The sequence below is a fragment of the Dryobates pubescens genome, chromosome 24 (assembly GCF_014839835.1).
Source record: "Dryobates pubescens isolate bDryPub1 chromosome 24, bDryPub1.pri, whole genome shotgun sequence".
NCBI lineage: Eukaryota > Metazoa > Chordata > Aves > Piciformes > Picidae > Dryobates > Dryobates pubescens.
This window is the reverse complement of record NC_071635.1, coordinates 16,079,631-16,099,798: the sequence shown is the minus strand read 5'-3', so window position 1 is coordinate 16,099,798 and position 20,168 is coordinate 16,079,631. Positions and strand designations below refer to the sequence as shown.

The 20,168-nt window shown below is 56.8% G+C and overlaps 1 protein-coding gene across 6 annotated transcripts in view; it reads right to left on the bottom strand.

Moving 5' to 3' along the window:
* The window catches only part of LOC104309327 (mitogen-activated protein kinase 10), a 119,864-nt gene that overhangs the window by 40,539 nt on the left and 59,157 nt on the right, over positions 1–20,168 (bottom strand). For all 6 annotated transcript variants that reach the window (XM_054172768.1, XM_054172769.1, XM_054172771.1 and 3 more), the window contains 4 exons: positions 8,426–8,555; positions 5,242–5,300; positions 2,400–2,538; positions 876–1,041 (listed from right to left, as the gene is read on the bottom strand). In XM_054172768.1, the coding sequence (XP_054028743.1) occupies positions 876–1,041; positions 2,400–2,538; positions 5,242–5,300; positions 8,426–8,555 (494 nt within the window). The remainder of the gene's footprint in view (positions 1–875; positions 1,042–2,399; positions 2,539–5,241; positions 5,301–8,425; positions 8,556–20,168) is intronic.

Sequence of the window (20,168 nt, the reverse complement as noted above, 5' to 3'; positions counted from 1 at the left end):
CAAAATCCTATTTACATCAAGGGAGATCACACACAAATTAGATTGGTGGCTTTTTAGCTTCTGCTTTTGCCTCTTCTCCTCCAAATCTACTTTCCATGAAGAACAAAGAGGTCTCAAGCCTGCAAAATCTATCCCTGGGTCTGGCCTACCTGACACCTGTAATGCAAACATGGGATTTGGGTTAAATCTGTCCTAAAGGCAGAAACCATCCCTGAAGCTCAGATGTGGCTCTGGAAATGGTGAAACTCTGGAAGGGTTAGGATTCCCCACTGCAGCTGGGACCTCTTCTTCTTCCCTCAAACAACTCAGAGCCCCAGACTCTGGCTTAGAAGCCATCACTCATTCAGCAGTTCCAGTGGTTCCAAGCCTGTCTCCCAGTCCCAGAAGCCAAAGACCTTCTGGCCAAAAGGCAGAAACCATCCCTGAAGCTCAGATGTGGCTCTGGAAATGGTGAAACTCTGGAAGGGTTAGGATTCCCCACTGCAGCTGGGACCTCTTCTTCTTCCCTCAAACAACTCAGAGCCCCAGACTCTGGCTTAGAAGCCATCACTCTTTCAGCAGTTCCAGTGGTTCCAAGCCTGTCTCCCAGTCCCAGAAGCCAAAGACCTTCTGGCCAAGAGGAGTGAATTGTGTTTAAGTCCAACCAAAGCCAAGGAGTTGTTTCTCACTGCTGATCAGCTCCCCAGCCTGGCATCCCAAACACATCCTGCAGCTGCAAGGGCACAGCAGTGAGGAACTGCTCTGGAGGACCTGCCTTTTATGCCCAAGATGCCACTTCCCACTCCCAGCTGCTTTCCTCCTGGTGCCCCTCATGCCCAGGGGCAGCCCTTTACCCCTCAGGCCACGCTGTGCCTGCCAGGAAACCCCAGCCCTACCGTTCTCCTTGTAGCCCATTCCCAAGATGACCTCTGGGGCTCTGTAGTAGCGTGTCACCACGTAGGGAGTCATCATGAAGCTGGTGCCTGCAGTCCTGGCCAGCCCAAAGTCCAGAATCTTCAAGGTGCAGTCAGATTTCACCACAATGTTACTGGGTTTTAAATCCTGCAAGGAAAAAGGAAGGAAGGAAGGGAGGAAGGGAGGGAGGAAGGGAGGGAGGGAGGGAGGGAGGGAGGGAGGGAGGAAGGGAGGGAGGAAGAAAGAAAGAAAGAAAGAAAGAAAGAAAGAAAGAAAGAAAGAAAGAAAGAAAGAAAGAAAGAAAGAAAGAAAGAAAGAAAGAAAGAAAGAAAGAAAGAAAGAAAGAAAGAAAGAAAGAAAGAAAGAAAGAAAGAAAGAAAGAAAGAAAGAAAGAAAGAAAGAAAGAAAGAAAGAAAGAGAAAGAAAGAAAGAAAGAAAGAGAAAGAGAAAGAGAAAGAGAGAAAGAGAAAGAGAGAAAGAGAGAGAGAGAGAAAGAGTGAGAGAAAGAAAGAAAAAGAAAGAAAGAAGGGAAGGAAGAAAGAAGGGAAGGAAGAAAGAAGGGAAGGAAGAAAGAAGGGAAGGAAGAAAGAAGGGAAGGAAGAAAGAAGGGAAGGAAGAAAGAAGGGAAGGAAGGAAGGAAGGAAGGAAGGAAGGAAGGAAGGAAGGAAGGAAGGAAGGAAGGAAGGAAGGAAGGAAGAAGGGAAGGAAGAAAGAAGGGAAGGAAGAAAGAAGGGAAGGAAGAAAGAAGGGAAGGAAGAAAGAAGGGAAGGAAGGAAGAGGAAGAGAGAAGAGAGAGAGGGTGTGAAAAGACATCTGACTGTCCTTCATCAAGCCAGGCACAGCTGTGATGATCACTGATGATTTAGGTCACCCTTCAGATATTGTTTTAACTCTTCTGATCTACAGAACAGTTTGGGTTGGAAGGGATCTTAAACACCATCAAGCCCCAGCCCCCTGCCATGGGCAGGGACACCTCACACCACAGCAGGTTGCTCACAGCCACCTCCAGCCTGGCTGCAAACACCTCCAGCCAGGAGGCTTCCACCACCTCCCTGGGCAGCCTGGGCCAGGCTCTCACCACCCTCCTGGCCAACAACTTCTTCCTCACAGCCAAGCTCCAGCTCCCCACTTCTACTTCTGCTCCAGCCCCCCCACTCCTATCCCTCCCTCACCCCTATCCCTCCCTCACCCCCTCCAAAGTCCCTCCCCAGCTCTCTTGCAGCCCCCTGCAGCTCCTGCAAGGCCACCAGAAGGTCTCCTGGGAGCCTTCTCCTCTGCAGCCTGCACAACCCCAACTCTCTCAGGCTGTGCTCAGAGCAGCTCCAGCCCTCTGCTCCTGCTCCTGGCCCTGCTCTGGACACCTTCCAGCCCCTCCAGAGCCTTCCTAGCACAGAGGCTCCAGAGCTGGCCCCAGAGCTCCAGGTGTCTCCACCCTTCTGCTTTCTTTTTGGTGCCCATTTCAGGGGGTCACAACCCTTATGGCCTGAGTTTTAAGGCCTCCTTACCCTGTGAATGATGCCTGCAGAGTGGAGATGCTTGATCCCACAGAGCATCTGGTACAGGAGGTAAGACATTCGCTCGTGGTCCAGCTCCATCTGAATGACCTGGCACAGGTTGGCATCCATTAGCTCCATCACCAGGTAACTGAATGAAGAAGCAGAGCCATGGGGTTATTGCCTGGGCTGGGGGAGGAGCCACAGCATCAGCTCAAGCAAGCAACAATGCTTCAAAAGTCACTTTTGCTCCTGGGGACTGGGAGTACTACAGCTTGAAGGCTGGGCCCACATGCCAGGGCATCCTTGTGGTGGCTGCTCCTGACTGCAGGGACACCAATCCTCCAGAGCCCTAGCAAAGCAGGGGCATTGCTGCCCCTTTCCTGCAGCAGGAGGTGGAATGGAATCAAGGGCTGGAGTGTTGCAGGTTGAGGGTTAGCTGCTGGAGCCCAGGGTGGCAAACCCTACCCAGGGGGTGGCAAACGCTACCCAGGGGGTGGCAAACCCTACCCAGGGGGTGCCACCGGATTCTGTATGGTGTCACTCCCTGCCCTTTCCTGCATGCCCTCTGCTTAAGAGGTAGGGCTTCTGGGGAGCTCTCTCTGCCTCTTGAGTTCTCTTGGCTGGCTGCTGGGGAGGCTCTTGCTGGCTGGGAGCTGCTTTGCTGTGCAGTGAGGCCTCATCCACTTCCATCCTGCAAATCAGGTTTAGTACACATATTCCTGTTCCCTTAATCATAGAAGCACAGAGCTGGCAGGGATGGAAGGGAGCTCAAGGCTCAGCCAGCCCCAGCCCCCTGCCCTGGGCAGGGACACCTCACACCACAGCAGGTTGCTCACAGCCACCTCCAGCCTGGCTGCAAACACCTCCAGCCAGGAGGCTTCCACCACCTCCCTGGGCAGCCTGGGCCAGGCTCTCACCACCCTCCTGGCCAACAACTTCTTCCTCACAGCCAAGCTCCAGCTCCCCACTTCTACTTCTGCTCCAGCCCCCCCACTCCTAGCCCTCCTTCACCCCCTCCAAAGTCCCTCCCCAGCTTGCTTGCAGCCCCCTGCAGCTCCTGGGAGGCCACCAGAAGGTCTCCTGGGAGCCTTCTCCTCTGCAGCCTGCACAACCCCAACTCTCTCAGGCTGTGCTCAGAGCAGCTCCAGCCCTCTGCTCCTCCTCCTGGCCCTGCTCTGGACACCTTCCAGCCCCTCCAGAGCCTTCCTGGCACAGAGGCTGCAGAGCTGGCCCCAGGGCTCCAGCTGTGGGCTCAGCAGAGTGGAGCAGAGGGGCAGCATCTCTTCCCTTGTGCTTTTGTTAATACTACTTGGTTAACCTCCAGCTCTGTGCAAGTGTTTGTGTTTGGTCCTTTTGCTGACAGCTGCTTGGCCTTTGCCCATGATGAGGAGGAGCCACCACAGTACCTGCAGCGCAGGAGAGCTGCTTGAGAAGCTGAAATGGCCCCCAAAAAATCCCTTCCTGAGATTGCATGACTCACAGGATTCTCATCACAACTCCTTGATTTTGTGCTTCTGACAAAGCAGCTTCACTGGCAACCTCAGCAGGACATGAACCTGACCCCCTTGGGTGGGAAGCTGAGCTGTGAAACACAGCAGCTCCATTCTTATGAGCACAGCTGACTCAGAACACAAAACTAACCAGGTTGGAAAGGACCTCAGAGATCATCAAGTCCAGCCTCTAACCCAGCACCATCTGATCAACTCAACCATGGCTCCAAGTGCCTCAGCCAGGCTCTTCCTAAACACCTCCAGGGATGGGGACTCCACCAGCTCCCTGGGCAGCACATTCCAATGACTAACAACTCTCTCAGGGAAAAACTTTCTCCTCACCTCCAGCCTCAACCTCCCCTGGCACAGCTTGGGACTGTGTCCTCTTGTTCTGCTGCTGGGGGCCTGGCAGAAGAGACCAGCCCCCAGCTGGCTCCAACCTCCCTGCAGGGAGCTGCAGAGAGCAAGAAGGTCTCCCCTGAGCCTCCTCTTCTGCAGGCTAAGCAACCCCAGCTCCCTCAGCCTCTCCTCACAGGGCTGTGCCCCAGACCCCTCCCCAGCTTTGTTGCCCTTCTCTGGACACCTTCAAGTCTCTCAATGTCCTTCTTAACCTCAGGAGCCCAGAACTGGACACAGGACTCAAGCTGTGGCCTCAGCAGTGCTGAGCACAGGGCACAAGGACTTCCCTGCTCCTGCTGGCCACACTCTGCCTGACCCAGGCCAGGCTGCCCTTGGCCTTCTTGGCCCCCTGGGCACACTGCTGGCTCCTCTTCAGCTGCCCTTCACCAGCACCCCCAGGTCCCTCCCTGCCTGGCTGCTCTCAGCCCCTCTGCCCCCAGCCTGAATGCAGTGCCTCACAGTGTGTCAGGTGGGGGTCACACAACCACCATCATCTCCCAGGCCAGCTAAGAACCTGAAAGCAGACTCTTGACTGTTCTACCCTTTCCCCTGCACACAAAGGCAAACCCAAACACACCACCCCTCTGCAGTAGGGCCACCTCCAAGCTCTGCAGACTAGGACAGTGCTGGAAAGACCTGGCCTTGGCACCTTGGAAGTGCCAAGAGTGCTTCCAATGTGGGGCTGCAGAGCATCTGTCTGCCCACAGTGTGGACTTTCCTTTGAATGAGAGGCTTCCAACCTTGGCACTTAGTGGAGCCTCTGTGTTCCAGGGACTCTGGGCTGCCCCCACAGGGCTGCAGGGCTTGAGCTGAATCATAGTAGTATCAGTCAGGGTTGGAAGGGACCACAAGGATCAGCTAGTTCCAACCCCCCTGCCATGGGCAGGGACACCCCCCACTAGATCAGGCTGGCCAGAGCCTCATCCAGCCTGGGCTTAAATGAATGCCTGGCTTGTACTTACACATCCTGGAACTCCTCCAGAGATTTCTGTGGTGTGAAGACATTTAATAAGCTGATAATCTGAAAAGCAAAGTGAGACAAAAAGGAGGGAGAGAGGTGATAAGCATCAGCAGCTGAGCCCACTTTGAAGTGTGTGTCTCTGTGTGCTGAAGTTCAAGCTCTGTTTCTTCACTGCTCAGTTCCTATTGACACTCACTTGGCAGGGCACTCAAAAGTTGTCAGCATTCAAAACTAAACTAGCACAGACCTCTCAGGAGTCCTCTGAGGTGCACTTGAAATCCCATCCTCACAGGATGCCAGAGATTGGAAGGGACCCAAAGAGATCATCCAGTGGCAGCCCCCTGGCAGAGCAGGAGCAGAGGATCCAGCCCAGGGCACACAGAACACAGCCAGCCAGGGCTGCAGAGGCTCCACAGAAGGAGACTCCACAACCTCTCTGGGCAGCCTGCTCCAGGCCTCTGGCAGCCTCCCAGCCAAGAAGTTCCTCCTCATGTTGAGGTGGAACCTTCTGTGCTGTGGTTTCCATTGCCCCTTGTACAGGCTCACAGGATGCTAGGGGTTGGAAGAGACCTCTGGAGAGCTTCTAGTCCAACCCCTCCTGCCAGAGCAGGAGCAGAGGATCCAGCCCAGGGCACACAGGAACACATCCAGCCAGGGCTGCAAAGGCTCCACAGAAGGAGACTCCACAACCTCTCTGGGCAGCCTGCTCCAGGCCTCTGGCAGCCTCCCAGCCAAGAAGTTCCTCCTGATGCTGAGGTGGAAGCTCCTGTGATGTGATTTAGATCCTTTGCCCCTTATGAGCACAGCCACCCTGAAGACAACACCTGAGTACTTCCCTCCCCACCTCCATCAGCTCTCCAGGCTGCCTAAGAGCAATGCTTCAACGCATTCCCTGCCTGCCCCTCCTATGCTGACTGATCCCTGCCTCCACACAGGCTGCCTTTGCAATCCCCTCCATCCTCTGCAGCCCTCTGCACCAGGCAGCTGGCTGCTCTGCCCCAGGCAGCCTGGTGCTGTTATCAGCTCTCCTGCAGCACTTGAGAGATGGTGGAGTTCAGATGCACACAGCTCCTGCTGCCCTCTGCTCTTTCCAGTCCATGAAGAGGATGAAGGCAGAATACATCATTCTCCCACCTACAGGGAGAACTGCCTCCCCCTTCCCTGCATGCTCAAAGCCCTCCATGCTCAAAGCCCCTCCATGCATTGGTCTGGCTGAGGGTGCTTTCAATCCAAGCCAATGGAGGTCAAGTCTTGATCAGCACAGTGGAAAGGTTAAGGGTAGAGCAGTGGCCAGAAGTGGGGCAGGGGATGCCATAGGTGGCAAGCCCTGCTGGTTGTCATTGCAGGGTCCATCCTTTCCCTTTCCCTGGCAGTTTGGGGTGGAGAGGCAGTGTCCAACCTCACCTCCCATCCTATTTTCCAAGCCCACTGCTGCTTTGCAGTAATGAGGAGGGAGAGTCACTGCAGGGTCTGCAGCAAGAGCAGACAGGCAGCAAGATGGGAAATTCCCTCCTCAATGAAAAGGAAGGGGACAGGCATGGCCCTGAGCCACAGCAGGGACTAAAGGACTGCAGGGAAGCTATATCCATTGGCAAAGGAGATGACTGACAATGCAGGGAGGGGACCCCACAAAACCCCACAGGCAGGTAGTAGTCACTAATCCCAGGAGGGCTTGGGTTGGAAGTGACCTTAAAGATGAGGCTGCCACCACCTCCCTGGGCAGCCTGAGCCAGGCTCTCACCACCCTCCTGGCCAACAACTTCTTCCTCACAGCCAATCTCCAGCTCCCCACTTCTAGCTCTGCTCCATCCCCCCCACTCCTATCCCTCCCTCACCCCCTCCAAAGCCCCTCCCCAGCTTTCTTGCAGCCCCCTGCAGCTCCTGGGAGGCCACCAGAAGGTCTCCTGGGAGCCTTCTCCTCTGCAGCCTGCACAACCCCAACTCTCTCAGGCTGTGCTCAGAGCAGCTCCAGCCCTCTGCTCCTCCTCCTGGCCCTGCTCTGGACACCTTCCAGCCCCTCCAGAGCCTTCCTGGCACAGGGGCTCCAGAACATCATGGTTAGAAGGGATGTCAAGATGTGCTGAGGCTTCACAGCACCTGACTTCCACATCAGCTTCCACACAACTCTGGGAAAATCAGCCTCTAAGTCAATTTGCTAATGGGGAAGCCAAAATCCCTGATCCCACATCCCACACAATGCCAGAAATCCTTGGCAGATACTGCTTTGCATTTTGATGGCTTCTAAGCCAGCCTAAATCTGTGAAGGCTTCACTTTGACAAAGGCATTTAGAATAATTTTGGGGCACTTCCCCTTCTGGTGAGGCCTTGAGAAGCTGATTGAGGTTTGTCACAGAGCAATGAAACTTCTAATTATGAAGACAGAGACAGAAAATGGATTGAAGTCATCTCTCCAATTCATCTCTGCAGTGGGGTGGTTTAGAATCACAGAGCTGGCAGGGTTGGAAGGGAGCTCAAGGCTCAGGCAGCCCCAGCCCCCTGCCCTGGGCAGGGACACCTCACACCACAGCAGGTTGCTCACAGCCACCTCCAGCCTGGCTGCAAACACCTCCAGCCAGGAGGCTGCCACCACCTCCCTGGGCAGCCTGGGCCAGGCTCTCACCACCCTCCTGGCCAACAACTTCTTCCTCACAGCCAATCTCCAGCTCCCCACTTCTACTTCTGCTCCAGCCCCCCCACTCCTAGCCCTCCCTCACCCCCTCCAAAGTCCCTCCCCAGCTCTCTTGCAGCCCCCTGCAGCTCCTGGGAGGCCACCAGAAGGTCTCCTGGGAGCCTTCTCCTCTGCAGCCTGCACAACCCCAACTCTCTCAGGCTGTGCTCAGAGCAGCTCCAGCCCTCTGCTCCTCCTCCTGGCCCTGCTCTGGACACCTTCCAGCCCCTCCAGAGCCTTCCTGGCACAGAGGCTGCAGAGCTGGCCCCAGAGCTGCAGCTGTGGGCTCAGCAGAGTGGAGCAGAGGGGCAGAACCCCCTCCCTGGCCCTGCTGGCTATGCTTGACCTCCAGAAGTCCCTTCCAACCCTTACCCTGCTGGATCCTGTGAACAGCAGCCTCCTGGGTGCCTTCTCCTCTCCAGACTGAACAACCCCAACCAAAACTGCCACCAGGCCCCAAGAAACCAAGTCTCATCCTCCCAACCCCACTTTCTCCAGCTGCCTGCTGCAGACTTACGTTCTTGTGGTTGACACACTTCATCAGGACCAGCTCCCTGTAAGCTCTCTTGGCGTGGGTTTGGTTCTGGAAGGGTCTGCTGAGCTTCTTGATGGCCACGTTCCGGTCCAGGACGGCATCGTAGGCAGCACTGCAGCAAGCACAGACACAGAGGTTATGCAGCTGAGGGGACAGCCTGCAGCCCTCATGGCACAGTGTGGTGGGGAGACACTGGCACAGCTTGCCCAGGGGAGGCTGTGGCTGCCCTCTCCCTGGAGGTGTTGAAGGCCAGGCTGGATGTGGCCTTGAGCAAGCTGGGCTCCGGAGTTCAGGGTGTGCTGCTCTCCAGCTGTTGAGGAGTGTAGCTCAAGTGGGGTTGTTCAGCCTGGAGAGGAAAAGGCTCCAGGGAGACCTTAGAGCAGCCTTCCAGTAGCTGAAGGGGGCTACAGGATGTGGAGCCTGCAGTGGTCCCTGGCAGCCCAGAGCCAGCTGAGTGCTGAGCTGCAGCCAGAGCAGGGAGAGAGCAGCACAGGGAGGGGATTCTGCCCCTCTGCTCTGCTCTGCTCAGCCCCCACCTGCAGCACTGCCTCCAGCTCTGGGGCCCCCAGGACAAGGACCTGGAGCTGGTGGAGAGGCTCCAGAGGAGGCCACAGAGATGCTCAGAGGCTGCAGAGCCTCCCCTGTGGGGCCAGGCTGGGAGAGCTGGGGCTGTGCAGCCTGCAGGCAGACCTCAGAGCTGCCTGCCAGTACCTGAAGGGCTCCAGGAGAGCTGGAGAGGGACTCTGGACAAGGGCTTGGAGTGGTCATAGTGAGGGACAATGGCTTTGAGCTGGGAGAGGAGAGACTGAGAGTGGAGATGAGGAAGAAACTGTTGAGAGTGAGGCTGGGGAGCCTCTGGCACAGGCTGCCCAGGGAGGCTGTGGCTGCCTCCTGCCTGGAGGTGTTGAAGGCCAGGCTGGATGAGGCTCTGAGCAAGCTGGGGCTGGTGTGAGGTGTCCCTGCCCATGGCAGGGGGGTGGCACTGGATGACCCTTCCAATCCAACCCATTCTATGATTCTCTGATAGTTGTCCTGGCAGAAGTAAGTGCCAGAAGCTCAGCCACCCAAACCCACTGCTAGAGCAAAACACAGACCTCCTAGGGGAAACCCACAGGCAGAACACCAGGCAATGCCTTTGAGTGAGTGCAAGGGGAGTGCTGAGCTTGGCTGCAGCTCTGTTCCGCTCCCCAAATCCATTCCAGGTCACTCAAAGTCACTTGGTGGGAGCTGAGAGCAGAGTCCACCTGCATTGCGCTTGGAGCTCTGGCACAGGCTGCCCAGGGAGGCTGTGGCTGCCTCCTGCCTGGAGGTGCTCAAGGCCAGGCTGGATGAGGCCCTGAGCAAGCTGGGCACAGGCTGCCCAGGCAGATGGTGGAGACTCCATCTCTGTAGACATTCCAGGTCTGACTTGCTGGGGCTCTGAGCAGCCTGATCCAGCTGGAGATGTCCCTGCCCACTGCAGGGGGCTGGGGTTGCACAATATGACCTCTGAGGGTCTTCCAACCTGATGCATTCTGTGGCTCTCTGTGGGTCTGCAGTTTCTGCAGCAGCAGACTCTGCCCTCAAGCCTCAGCTGCTTATGCCTGAGGAGCTTCTCTCCTATTGCAGGAAGCTCTTTGGTGTCAAACACTTCCTTCCCAGCTTTCCAGTCCAAGCATGGGCTGCAAGGCTTAGCAGGCAGAGGGTTCAGGAAGGAAACTTCACTGCAGGCAGGAAACAGCCTCTGGAAGTACATTTCCTTTCTGCAGTCTGAATGACTTGATCCTTGCTAGGGAGCTGTGGGGATGCACTGGAACCCCCAGAGGAAAAGAACCACTCCAGGCTGGGGAGGAGCAGGGGTGAAAATGGGAATCCTGGACAATGAGGACCCTAGAGGTGCTGAAGGCCAGGCTGGATGAGGCCTTGAGCCAGCTGGGCTGGTTGAGAAGCATCCCTGCCCATGGCAGGAGGCTTGGAGTGGATGATTTCCAACCTAAGCCATTCCATGGTACTCTGAGGCTGATGTGCTCTCACTTCCCCTGAGCAGCAGGGGTGGGTTGCTGTGCCCCTGTGAGGGAGCAAGGGCAGTGGGCTCAAGCTTACACTCAAGCCCTGCCATGCCTGGCCCTGCCTGTGCAGAGCTGAGTGCCAGCACCCTGCAGACCTGGTGGGGAGCTGTTTTCAGAAGGCTTGGCAGGGCAGGGCTTGCCTCTGCATCTGCTCCAGCACTGCAGGGGCTGTGGAGCAGCCTGAGAGGCAGGGAGGGATGGGGCACAGAGAGCAGAGGCAAGGGGGGCTGCAAAGCCAACGGTGGGAGGGGAAACCCTCTGCTAAAGAGCTTAGAGCCCTGGAAGAGGTGACTAAAACATTGCTCAGTGCTTTGCTGCAGCCTGGGCTGTGCTCCTGCTGCCATGAACACAGCTGTTTCTGCAGGGCAAGCCAAAGCACAGCCCAGGCTGCTGTCACCAGAGGACTCCAGGCCTCCCTGGCCACAGAGGAAAGGGAAAGGGCCTTGGGTTTCATCCTGTGCTGCCCAGCAGCTCCACAGGGAGCTGGAATTGATCTCAGCTATGGATCTGGAAGAATGACCCAGAATGTTAGGGGTTGGAAGATCTGGAGATCATCCAGTCCAGCCCAAGCCCCCTGCCAGAGCAGCATCACCCAGGGCAGGGCACCCAGAGCACAGCCAGGAGGGGTTGGAAAGGCTCCAGAGCAGCCTCCACAACCTCTCTGGGCAGCCTGCTCCAGGCTCCAGCAGCCTCACAGGGACAAAGCTTTCCCTCCTCTTCCCCTGGCACCTCCTCTGCTCCAGCTTGCCCCCAGTGCCCCTGGTGCTGTCCTTGGCCAGCCCTGAGCAGAGCCTGGCTCCAGCCCTGCACATCTTCATCCCCAGCAAGGAGGTCACCCTCAGGCTCCTCTGCTCCAAGCCCCCAGCCCCAGCTGCCTCAGCCTGGCCTCACAGGGAGATGTTCCCCTGGCTGCAGCAGCTCTGTGCCTCTGGGCTGGACTCTCTCAAGCATCTCCCTGAGCTCCTGCTGGAGCTGAGGGGCCCAGGACTGGACACAATATTTCAGATGTGACCTCAGCAGGGTAGAGAAGAGGAGAAGTGGAACCGCTCTCAACCTGCTCACCACAGCCCTTCTAATCTACCCCAGGATCATAGAACCACAGAGCTGGCAGGGCTGGAAGGGAGCTCAAGGCTCAGCCAGCCCCAGCCCCCTGCCATGGGCAGGGACACCTCACACCACAGCAGGTTGCTCACAGCCACCTCCAGCCTGGCTGCAAACACCTCCAGCCAGGAGGCTTCCACCACCTCCCTGGGCAGCCTGGGCCAGGCTCTCACCACCCTCCTGGCCAACAACTTCTTCCTCACAGCCAATCTGAATGATGCCCTTGGCCTTCAAGGGCAGACTGCTGCCCCATGGTCAACCTTCTGCCCACCAGGACTCCAGGTCTCTCTCTTCTGTGCTGCTCTCCAACAGGTCAGCCCCCAACCTCTGCTGCTCCATGGGGTTGCTCTGCCCCAGATGCCAGACACTACCCTCTGCCTTGCTGGATTTCAGTTCTCCCTTCCCACCTCTCTGGCCTGTCTGGGTCTCACTGGATGCCTCAAGCCTACAGTAGCCTTTTTTTCCTCCCCACTGAGCTAGGGCAAAAAGAAGACAGCTTCTAATGAGGGGAAAAGCAAAATAAGAAGCCATCCAAAGGTCAGATGCAGCAGAAAGCCAAAAGCAGCAGCAGACAGCATGCTCCTCTACTTCTCAACCCCTCCTTCCACAGAGAATTAACTCTTGTGTCCCAGGATGTGGCACTCAGGGGCATGGTCTGGTCCATGTGGTGCTGTTGGGCCACAGGCTGGACTTGGTGACCACAGGCTCAGAGGATGTCAGGGGTTGGAAGGGACCCAAAGACACCATCTAGTCCAACCCCCCTGGCAGAGCAGGAGCAGAGGATCCAGCCCAGGGCACACAGAACACAGCCAGCCAGGGCTGCAGAGGCTCCACAGAAGGAGACTCCACAACCTCTCTGGGCAGCCTGCTCCAGGCCTCTGGCAGCCTCCCAGCCAAGAAGTTGCTCCTGATGCTGAGCTGGAAGCTCCTGGGCTGCACTTTCCATCCCTTGCCCCTTGGCCTGTGCCAGGGCACAGTGAGCAGAGGCTGTCCCTGTGCCTCCCTTCCTGCCCCCCAGCCCTCAGCTCCTGAGAGCCATTGCTCAGCTCCCTCTCAGCCTTCTGCTCTCCACACTCAGCACCCCCAGGGCTCTCAGCCTCTCCTCCCCAGGCAGTGCTGCAGTCCCTTCAGCAGCCTTGCAGCCTGCCTTGGCCTCTCTGCAGCAGCTCCCTGTCCCTCCTGAGCTGGGCAGCCCGGAGCTGGATGCAGTCTTCCAGGTTTGGTTGATGGTTGGAATTCCTGACCTGGGAGGTGTTCTCCAAGCTGAGTGATTCCCTGCTTCTATTCCACACAGTCAGGCTACAAAGGTGCTCCATGTAGAGAGCCAGCAGACTGGCAGCATCCTGTAGCTTCCTCCTTGTTTAAACCAAGCAGAGCAGCCAAGGGCAAGATATAGACTATAGACTGTAGAATTAACCAGGTTGGAAAAGACCTTAGAGATCATCCAGTCCAACCTCTCCCCCAGCACCATCTGATCAACTCAACCATGGCACCAAAGGCCTCATCCAGGCTCTTCCTAAACACCTCCAGGGATGGGGACTCCACCACCCCCCTGGGCAGCACATCCCAGTGGCCAATCTCTCTTACTGTCCTTCTTGAGCACAAAACTGATTGCAGCACTCAAGGTGAGGTCTAACCAGGGCAGAGCAGAGGGGGAGGAGAGCCTCCCTGGATCAGCTGGCCACACTCTTCCTCATACAGCCCTGAGGTCTCTTCCAGCCTCCATAATTCTGTGTGGTCCTGGGAACTGCTAGGGAAAGGCTGAGCCTGAAAGTCAGCTCCAAGATCTCCACTTCTGTGTGGTTCTGGGAACTGCTAGGGAAAGGCTGAGCCTGAAAGTCAGCTCCAAGATCTCCACTTCTGTGTGGTTCTGGGAACTGCTAGGAAAAAGCTGAGCCTGAAAGTCAGCTCCAAGATCTCCAGTTCTGTGTGGTTCTGGGAACTGCTAGGAAAAGGCTGAGCCTGAAAGTCAGCTCCAAGATCTCCACTTCTGTGTGGTCCTGGGAGCTGCTAGGGAAAGGCTGAGCCTGGAAGTCAGCTCCAAGATCTCCAGTTCTGTGTGGTCCTGGGAGCTGCTAGGGAAAGGCTGAGCCTGGAAGTCAGCTCCAAGATCTCCAGTTCTGTGTGGTCCTGGGAGCTGCTAGGGAAAGGCTGAGCCTGAAAGTCAGCTCCAAGATCTCCAGTTCTGTGTGGTCCTGGGAGCTGCTAGGGAAAGGCTGAGCCTGGAAGTCAGCTCCAAGATCTCCAGTTCTGTGTGGTCCTGGGAAGTGCTAGGAAAAGGCTGAGCCTGAAAGTCAGCTCCAAGATCTCCAGTTCTGTGTGGTCCTGGGAACTGCTAGGAAAAGGCTGAGCCTGGAAGTCAGCTCCAAGATCTCCAGTTCTGTGTGGTCCTGGGAAGTGCTAGGAGAAGGCTGAGCCTGAAAGTCAGCTCCAGGCAGAGGCTGGATCTGCATCTTAAAGCTGCTCCTTTCTCTGCACACCCTCCCCCAGCACCTCTTGAGCAGCTCAGAATTTGCTCTGCCATTCATCCAGTGGCCCTCATTTGAGTACCAAAGGCTGCAATTCACCCCCTGGGCTGGGACTAAAGTGATAATTCTATTGCCACACCAGCTCAGGAGCAAAAATAAAACCCTCCCAGTTTACTACCACAGCTGACAGCTGAACAGACCCAAAGCACAGTGAATGAAAGCCTCTGCCTCTGAATTGTGTTTATGGCCCAGCTTGGCACACTGGAAGCCAGTGTGAAGAAACCACAAAGAGCTTGCCTTTTTGAACTGGAACTCATTGGAAGCAAAGCTCTTTAGCAGAGATGAATAATGGAAGCCAGATGCCAAGGCAAATTCCTGGCTACCAAGAGATGGAGGTAATTACAGCTCGTTAGCAAAGAGCTTTTGATGACTGCAGCAGGGAGAAGAAAAAGGCAGGAGAGAAAGGGAAGCAGATGAAACTCAGTTCTAGGCAGAGCCACACCAGCCCAGATCCTCTTTCACCACTCAGCCTGGGTGCCAGTTCAGGATGTAATCAGTCAGGGATTGAAAGAAGGGCTTGGGATGGAAGGGGCCTGAGAGCTCATGCAGTGCCAACCCCCCTGCCACGGGCAGGGACACCTCCCACCAGCCCCAGCTTGCTCAGGGCCTCATCCAGCCTGGCCTTGGACACCTCCAGGCAGGAGGCAGCCACAGCCTCCCTGGGCAGCCTGTGCCAGAGGCTCCCCAGCCTCACTGCCAACAATTCCTTCCTCATCTCCACTCTCAGTCTCTCCTCTCCCAGCTCAAAGCCATTGTCCTTTGTCCTTTCCCACTCCCAGCCCTTGTCCAGAGTCCCTCCCCAGCTCTCCTGGAGCCCTTAAGGTACTGGAAGGTTGCTCTGAGGTCTGCCTGGAGCCTTCTCTCCTCCAGGCTGCACAGCCCCAACTCTCCCAGCCTGGCCCCACAGGGGAGCTTCTGCAGCCCTCTGATCATCTCCATGGCCTCCTCTGGACCCACTCCAGCAGCTCCAGGTCCTTCTTGTGCTGGAGGCAGTGCTGCAGGTGGGGGCTGAGCAGAGCAGAGCAGAGCAGAGGGGCAGAGTGAGATCAGTGCTCTATTATCACACACCTGAAGGATCAGGCATCCTTTTTTTCATACCTAGCTCAAGAAGCAAAGTAAACCATCCTGGTTTCATGTCCAAGCTTCTATCTCAGTAGACACTGTCTGTTGTGGCCTTCCAGTATCTGAAAGGGGCTCCAAGAAAGCTGGGGAGGGACTTTGGAGGGGGTGAGGGAGGGATAGGAGTGGGGGGGCTGGAGCAGAAGTAGAAGTGGGGAGCTGGAGATTGGCTGTGAGGAAGAAGTTGTTGGCCAGGAGGGTGGTGAGAGCCTGGCACAGGCTGCCCAGGGAGGTGGTGGAAGCCTCCTGGCTGGAGGTGTTTGCAGCCAGGCTGGAGGTGGCTGTGAGCAACCTGCTGTGGTGTGAGGTGTCCCTGCCCAGGGCAGGGGGCTGGGGCTGGCTGAGCCTTGAGCTCCCTTCCACCCCTGACCATTCCGTGGTTCCTAAAGAGGCTTGCAGCAGGGATGTGAAGGAAGGAAAGGCTGCTGTCAGAGTGGGAATTCTGATGCCTCCCTGGCTGTGGGAAGAGAGGGACTGGAGAGAGCCTCTGACTGGAACAGGCATTGGCTGCTGCTGAAGAGGAGCAGGTGGCACTGCAGTGGCCTGGCACACAGAGGCACATCTACCTTGGTGCTTTCTGAGGGGGGCTCTGGGCACCTTAAAAGGTGGTTGGTGCTTCAGGGGAGCCCATAGGAGACGGTGATGGTCAGCTCTTACAAGCTTCAGCTCACTGCTTGAATGAAGTTACAGCTCAGGGCTGGGGCAAAAGGATGTTCTGAGACTCTAAAGACTCAAGCAAAGAGCAATCTCTGAGAGTCTTTGATCTCAGGTTCCTCTGGATGGGGCACACACAGCCTTTTCAAGATGCTTTCTCAAGCCACTGCTCTGTTGTAGTACTTTTATTAGCTCTCAGAGGACACAATGGAAGCCCCCAAAACAGGAAAGGAAGCTCCCAGGCACCAGCATCCCAGGCACCAGCATCCCAGGCACCAGCAACCCAGGGCAGGCTGTGAAATGGACACTGGCAGCAAGCTCAGCATGCAGCCTTCTATAGTTAGAAAGCCTCCTGACTGCATGTTGTAGACAGCCAAGGGACACTAAGCATGTTTCTTACCCTCTGCTACATCTCTAGTTGGGGAGCTGCTGAGCCACTTGGACACTCACAAGTCCATGGGATCGGATGGGATCCATCCCAGGGTGCTGAGAGAGCTGGCAGATGAGCTGCCAAGCTGCTCTCCATCATTTGCCTCCAGTCCTGGCTCACTGGAGACGTTCCAGATGACTGGAAACTGGCCAAGGTGGTCCCCATCCACAAGAAGGGATGGATGGAGGAACCTGGAAGCTCCAGGCCTGGCAGCCTGAGCTCAGTGCCAGGGAAAGTGATGGAGCAGATTATCCTGGGGGCAATAACTGCACCTGAAGGATGGCCAAGGGCTCAGGTCCAGCCAGCATGGATTTAGGAAGGGCAGATCCTGCCTGACCAACCTGAGGTCCTTCTATGCTCAGGTGAGTGCCTGGTGGATGTGGGGCAGGCTGTGGATGTGGTCTACCTGGACTTCAGCAGGGCCTTTGACACCATCCCCCACAGCAAGCTCCTGGCCAAGCTGTCAGCCCCTGGCTGGGACAGCAGCTCTGAGCTGGGTGAGGAACTGGCTGGAGGCTGAGCCCAGAGAGTGGTGGTGAATGGTGCCACAGCCAGCTGGCAGCCAGGCACCAGTGCTGTGCCCCAGGGAGCAGGGCTGGGCCCTGTGCTCTTTAACATCTTCATTGATGATCTGGAGGAGGGGATGGAGTCAGTTAGCAGCAAATGTGCAGCTGACAGCAAGCTGGGGGCAGATGTTGGTCAGGTAGAGGGCAGAAGGGCTCTGCAGAGGGACCTGGACCGACTGGACAGATGGGCAGAGGCCAACAGGATGGCATTCAACAAGTCCTAGTGCCAGGGGCTGCACTTTGGCCACAGCAACCCCAGGCAGTGCCACAGGCTGGGGGCAGAGTGGCTGAGAGCAGCCAGGCAGAAAGGGACCTGGGGGTGCTGATTGACAGCTGCCTGAACATGAGCCAGCAGTGTGCCAAGGGGGACAAGAGGGCCAAGGGCATCCTGGCCTGCATCAGGAACAGTGTGGCCAGCAGGAGCAGGGAAGTCCTTGTGCCCCTGGACTCTGCATTGGTTAGGCCACAGCTTGAGTCCTGTGTCCAGTTCTGGGCCCCTCAGTTTAGGAAGGACATTGAGAGACTTGAAGGTGTCCAGAGAAGGGCAACAAGGCTGGGGAGGGGTCTGGGGCACAAGGCTGGGGAGGGGTCTGGGGCACAGCCCTGTGAGGAGAGGCTGAGGGAGCTGGGGTTGCTTAGCCTGCAGAAGAGGAGGCTCAGGGGAGACCTTCTTGCTCTCTGCAGCTCCCTGCAGGGAGGTTGGAGCCAGCTGGGGGTTGGGCTCTTCTCCCAGGCCCCCAGCAGCAGAACAAGAGGACACAGTCTCAAGCTGTGCCAGGGGAGGTTTAGGCTGGAGGGGAGGAGAAAGTTCTTCACTGAGAGAGTCATTGGTCATTGGGATGAGCTGCCCAGGGAGGTGGTGGAGTCCCCATCCCTGGAGGTGTTCAGGAGGGGATTGGATGTGGCACTTGGTGCCATGGTCTAGTCATGAGGTCTGTGGAGACAGCTTGGACTTGACGATCCTTGGGGTCTCTTCCAACCTTAGTGATACTGTGAGACTGTGAGACTGTGAGACTGTGATCTCTGGATGTGCAACTAGCACAGGCTGCCCAGGGAGGTGGCTGAATGCCCATCCCTGGGGGGGTGGTTCCAAGAGGTAGAGATGTGGTGCTGAGGGCCATGGTTTGGCCCCAGCCTTGGCAGAGTTAGAGAATGGTTGGAGTGGAAGGTCTGAACTGGGGGGGAATGTTGAGCTGCTTGAGGGTAGGAAGGACAGGGTGGTTGGATGGGCTGAGGTGAATTGTATGAGGTTTAACATGGGGAGCAGAGGAGGCTGAGGGAGACCTCCTTGCTCTCTACAGCTCCCTGAGAGGAGGTTGCATTGAGGTGGGGGTTGGGCTCTGCTCCCTAGGCTCAGGTGAGGAGGGGAGATGGCCTGAAATTGTGCCAGGGGAGGGGTAGGTTGGAGAGGAGGAAGGATCTCTTTGCTGCCAGAGTGGTCAGGGCTTGGCAGAGGCTGCCCAGGGAGGTGGTGGAGTCCCCATGGCTGGAGGGGTTGCAGCAAGCTGTGGCCATGGCACCTGGGGCCAGGGTTTGGTGGCCATGGAGGGGTTGGGTTGCTGGTTGGACTGGGTGATCTTGGAGGTCTTTTCCAACCCCAACCATTCTATCATTCTTTGATTTCAAGACCTTTTCCAGCCCAAAGTACTCTGTGACAATCCTTCTGAAAAGCTCCTTACCACTACACCTGCTCTCCACAGGGAGAAACCCTGGCAGGGGGGGGGTTGGAACCAGATGATCCTTGAGGCCTCTCCCAGCCCTAACAATTCTGTGATTCTAAACTGTAGTCCTCTTGGCCTTGCTCCAGAAGGGCTGCAGCTGCCCCTGTTCAGGAGGAACCACAGCTATTCATAGCTGCATGACTTGATCCTTCTACCCCAGGCAGTTTTGCCACTGGTGTTAGCATTTTGCCTCATTTCCTTCACCCCAGCACAGCAAGAGGGAGGAAAGCTGACACTGACCTCCTTAAACCAAGCTTGGTTTAGTGCTGAGGACTCCAGCACCAAAGAGAGAGGGGGCAGCTTTCAGAGGCACCCTTCACATGAGTGCTAATGTTGAGGTCATCCTCAACAGCCCCAGCAGAGCCTGGAGCAGAACTCATTCTCTGTACACACAAGATTGAGTCCACCATTAGTAAGTTTGTAGATGACAGCAAGCTGGGGGCAGGAGCTGAGCTGTTAGAGGGCAGAAGGGCTCTGCAGAGGGACCTGGCCAGGCTGGGCAGATGGGCAGAGGCCAACAGGATGGCATTCAACAAGTCCCAGTGCCAGGGGCTGCACTTTGGCCACAGCAACCCCAGGCAGAGCTACAGGCTGGGGGCAGAGGGGCTGAGAGCAGCCAGGCAGAGAGGGACCTGGGGGTGCTGATTGACAGCTGCCTAAACATGAGCCAGCAGTGTGCCCAGGGGGCCAAGAAGGCCAAGGGCAGCCTGGCCTGGGTCAGGCAGAGTGTGGCCAGCAGGAGCAGGGAAGTCCTTGTGCCCTGTGCTCAGCACTGCTGAGGCCACAGCTTGAGTCCTGTGTCCAGTTCTGGGCTCCTGAGGGTAGGAAAGAGGTTGAGCTGCTGGAAGGTGTCCAGAGAAGGGCAACAAAGTTGGGGAGGGGGCTGGGGCACAAGGCTGGGGAGGGGTCTGGGGCACAGGGCTGGGGAGGGGTCTGGGGCACAGCCCTGTGAGGAGAGGCTGAGGGAGCTGGGGTTGCTTAGCCTGCAGAAGAGGAGGCTCAGGGGAGACCTTCTTGCTCTCTGCAACTCCCTGCAGGGAGGTTGGAGCCAGCTGGGGGTTGGTCTCTTCTCCCAGGCCCCCAGCACCAGAACAAGAGGACACAGTCTCAAGCTGTGCCAGGGGAGGTTTAGGCATGGTCTTAGCAAGAAGCTCTTCCCAGAAAGAGTGATTGGCCATTGGGATGAGCTGCCCAGGGAGGTGGTGGGGTTGCTGTCTCTGGAGGTGTTCAAGAAAAGCCTGGCTGAGGCTTCTAGTGCCATGGTCTGGTGATTAGACAGGGCTGGCTGATAGGTTGGATTGATGATCTCTGAGGCCTCTTCCAACCTGGCTGATTGGTTCTGTGATAGCCTTTCCTCACCACAGGTGTTGCAGTGCCCTCAGCAGCTTTGGAACCCTTTGCTGTCCCCCTCTCCAGCAAGTCCCTGCCCTTGCTCCAGGGAGCAAGCCCTGGAGCCAGTTACAGGACTCAGGAAACAGAGAGAGAGAGCAAGCAGAGTCTGTGCAGCTGGCAGAAGCTGAGCACCCAGCACATCCAACCCCTCAGCCAGGTGGCAAAC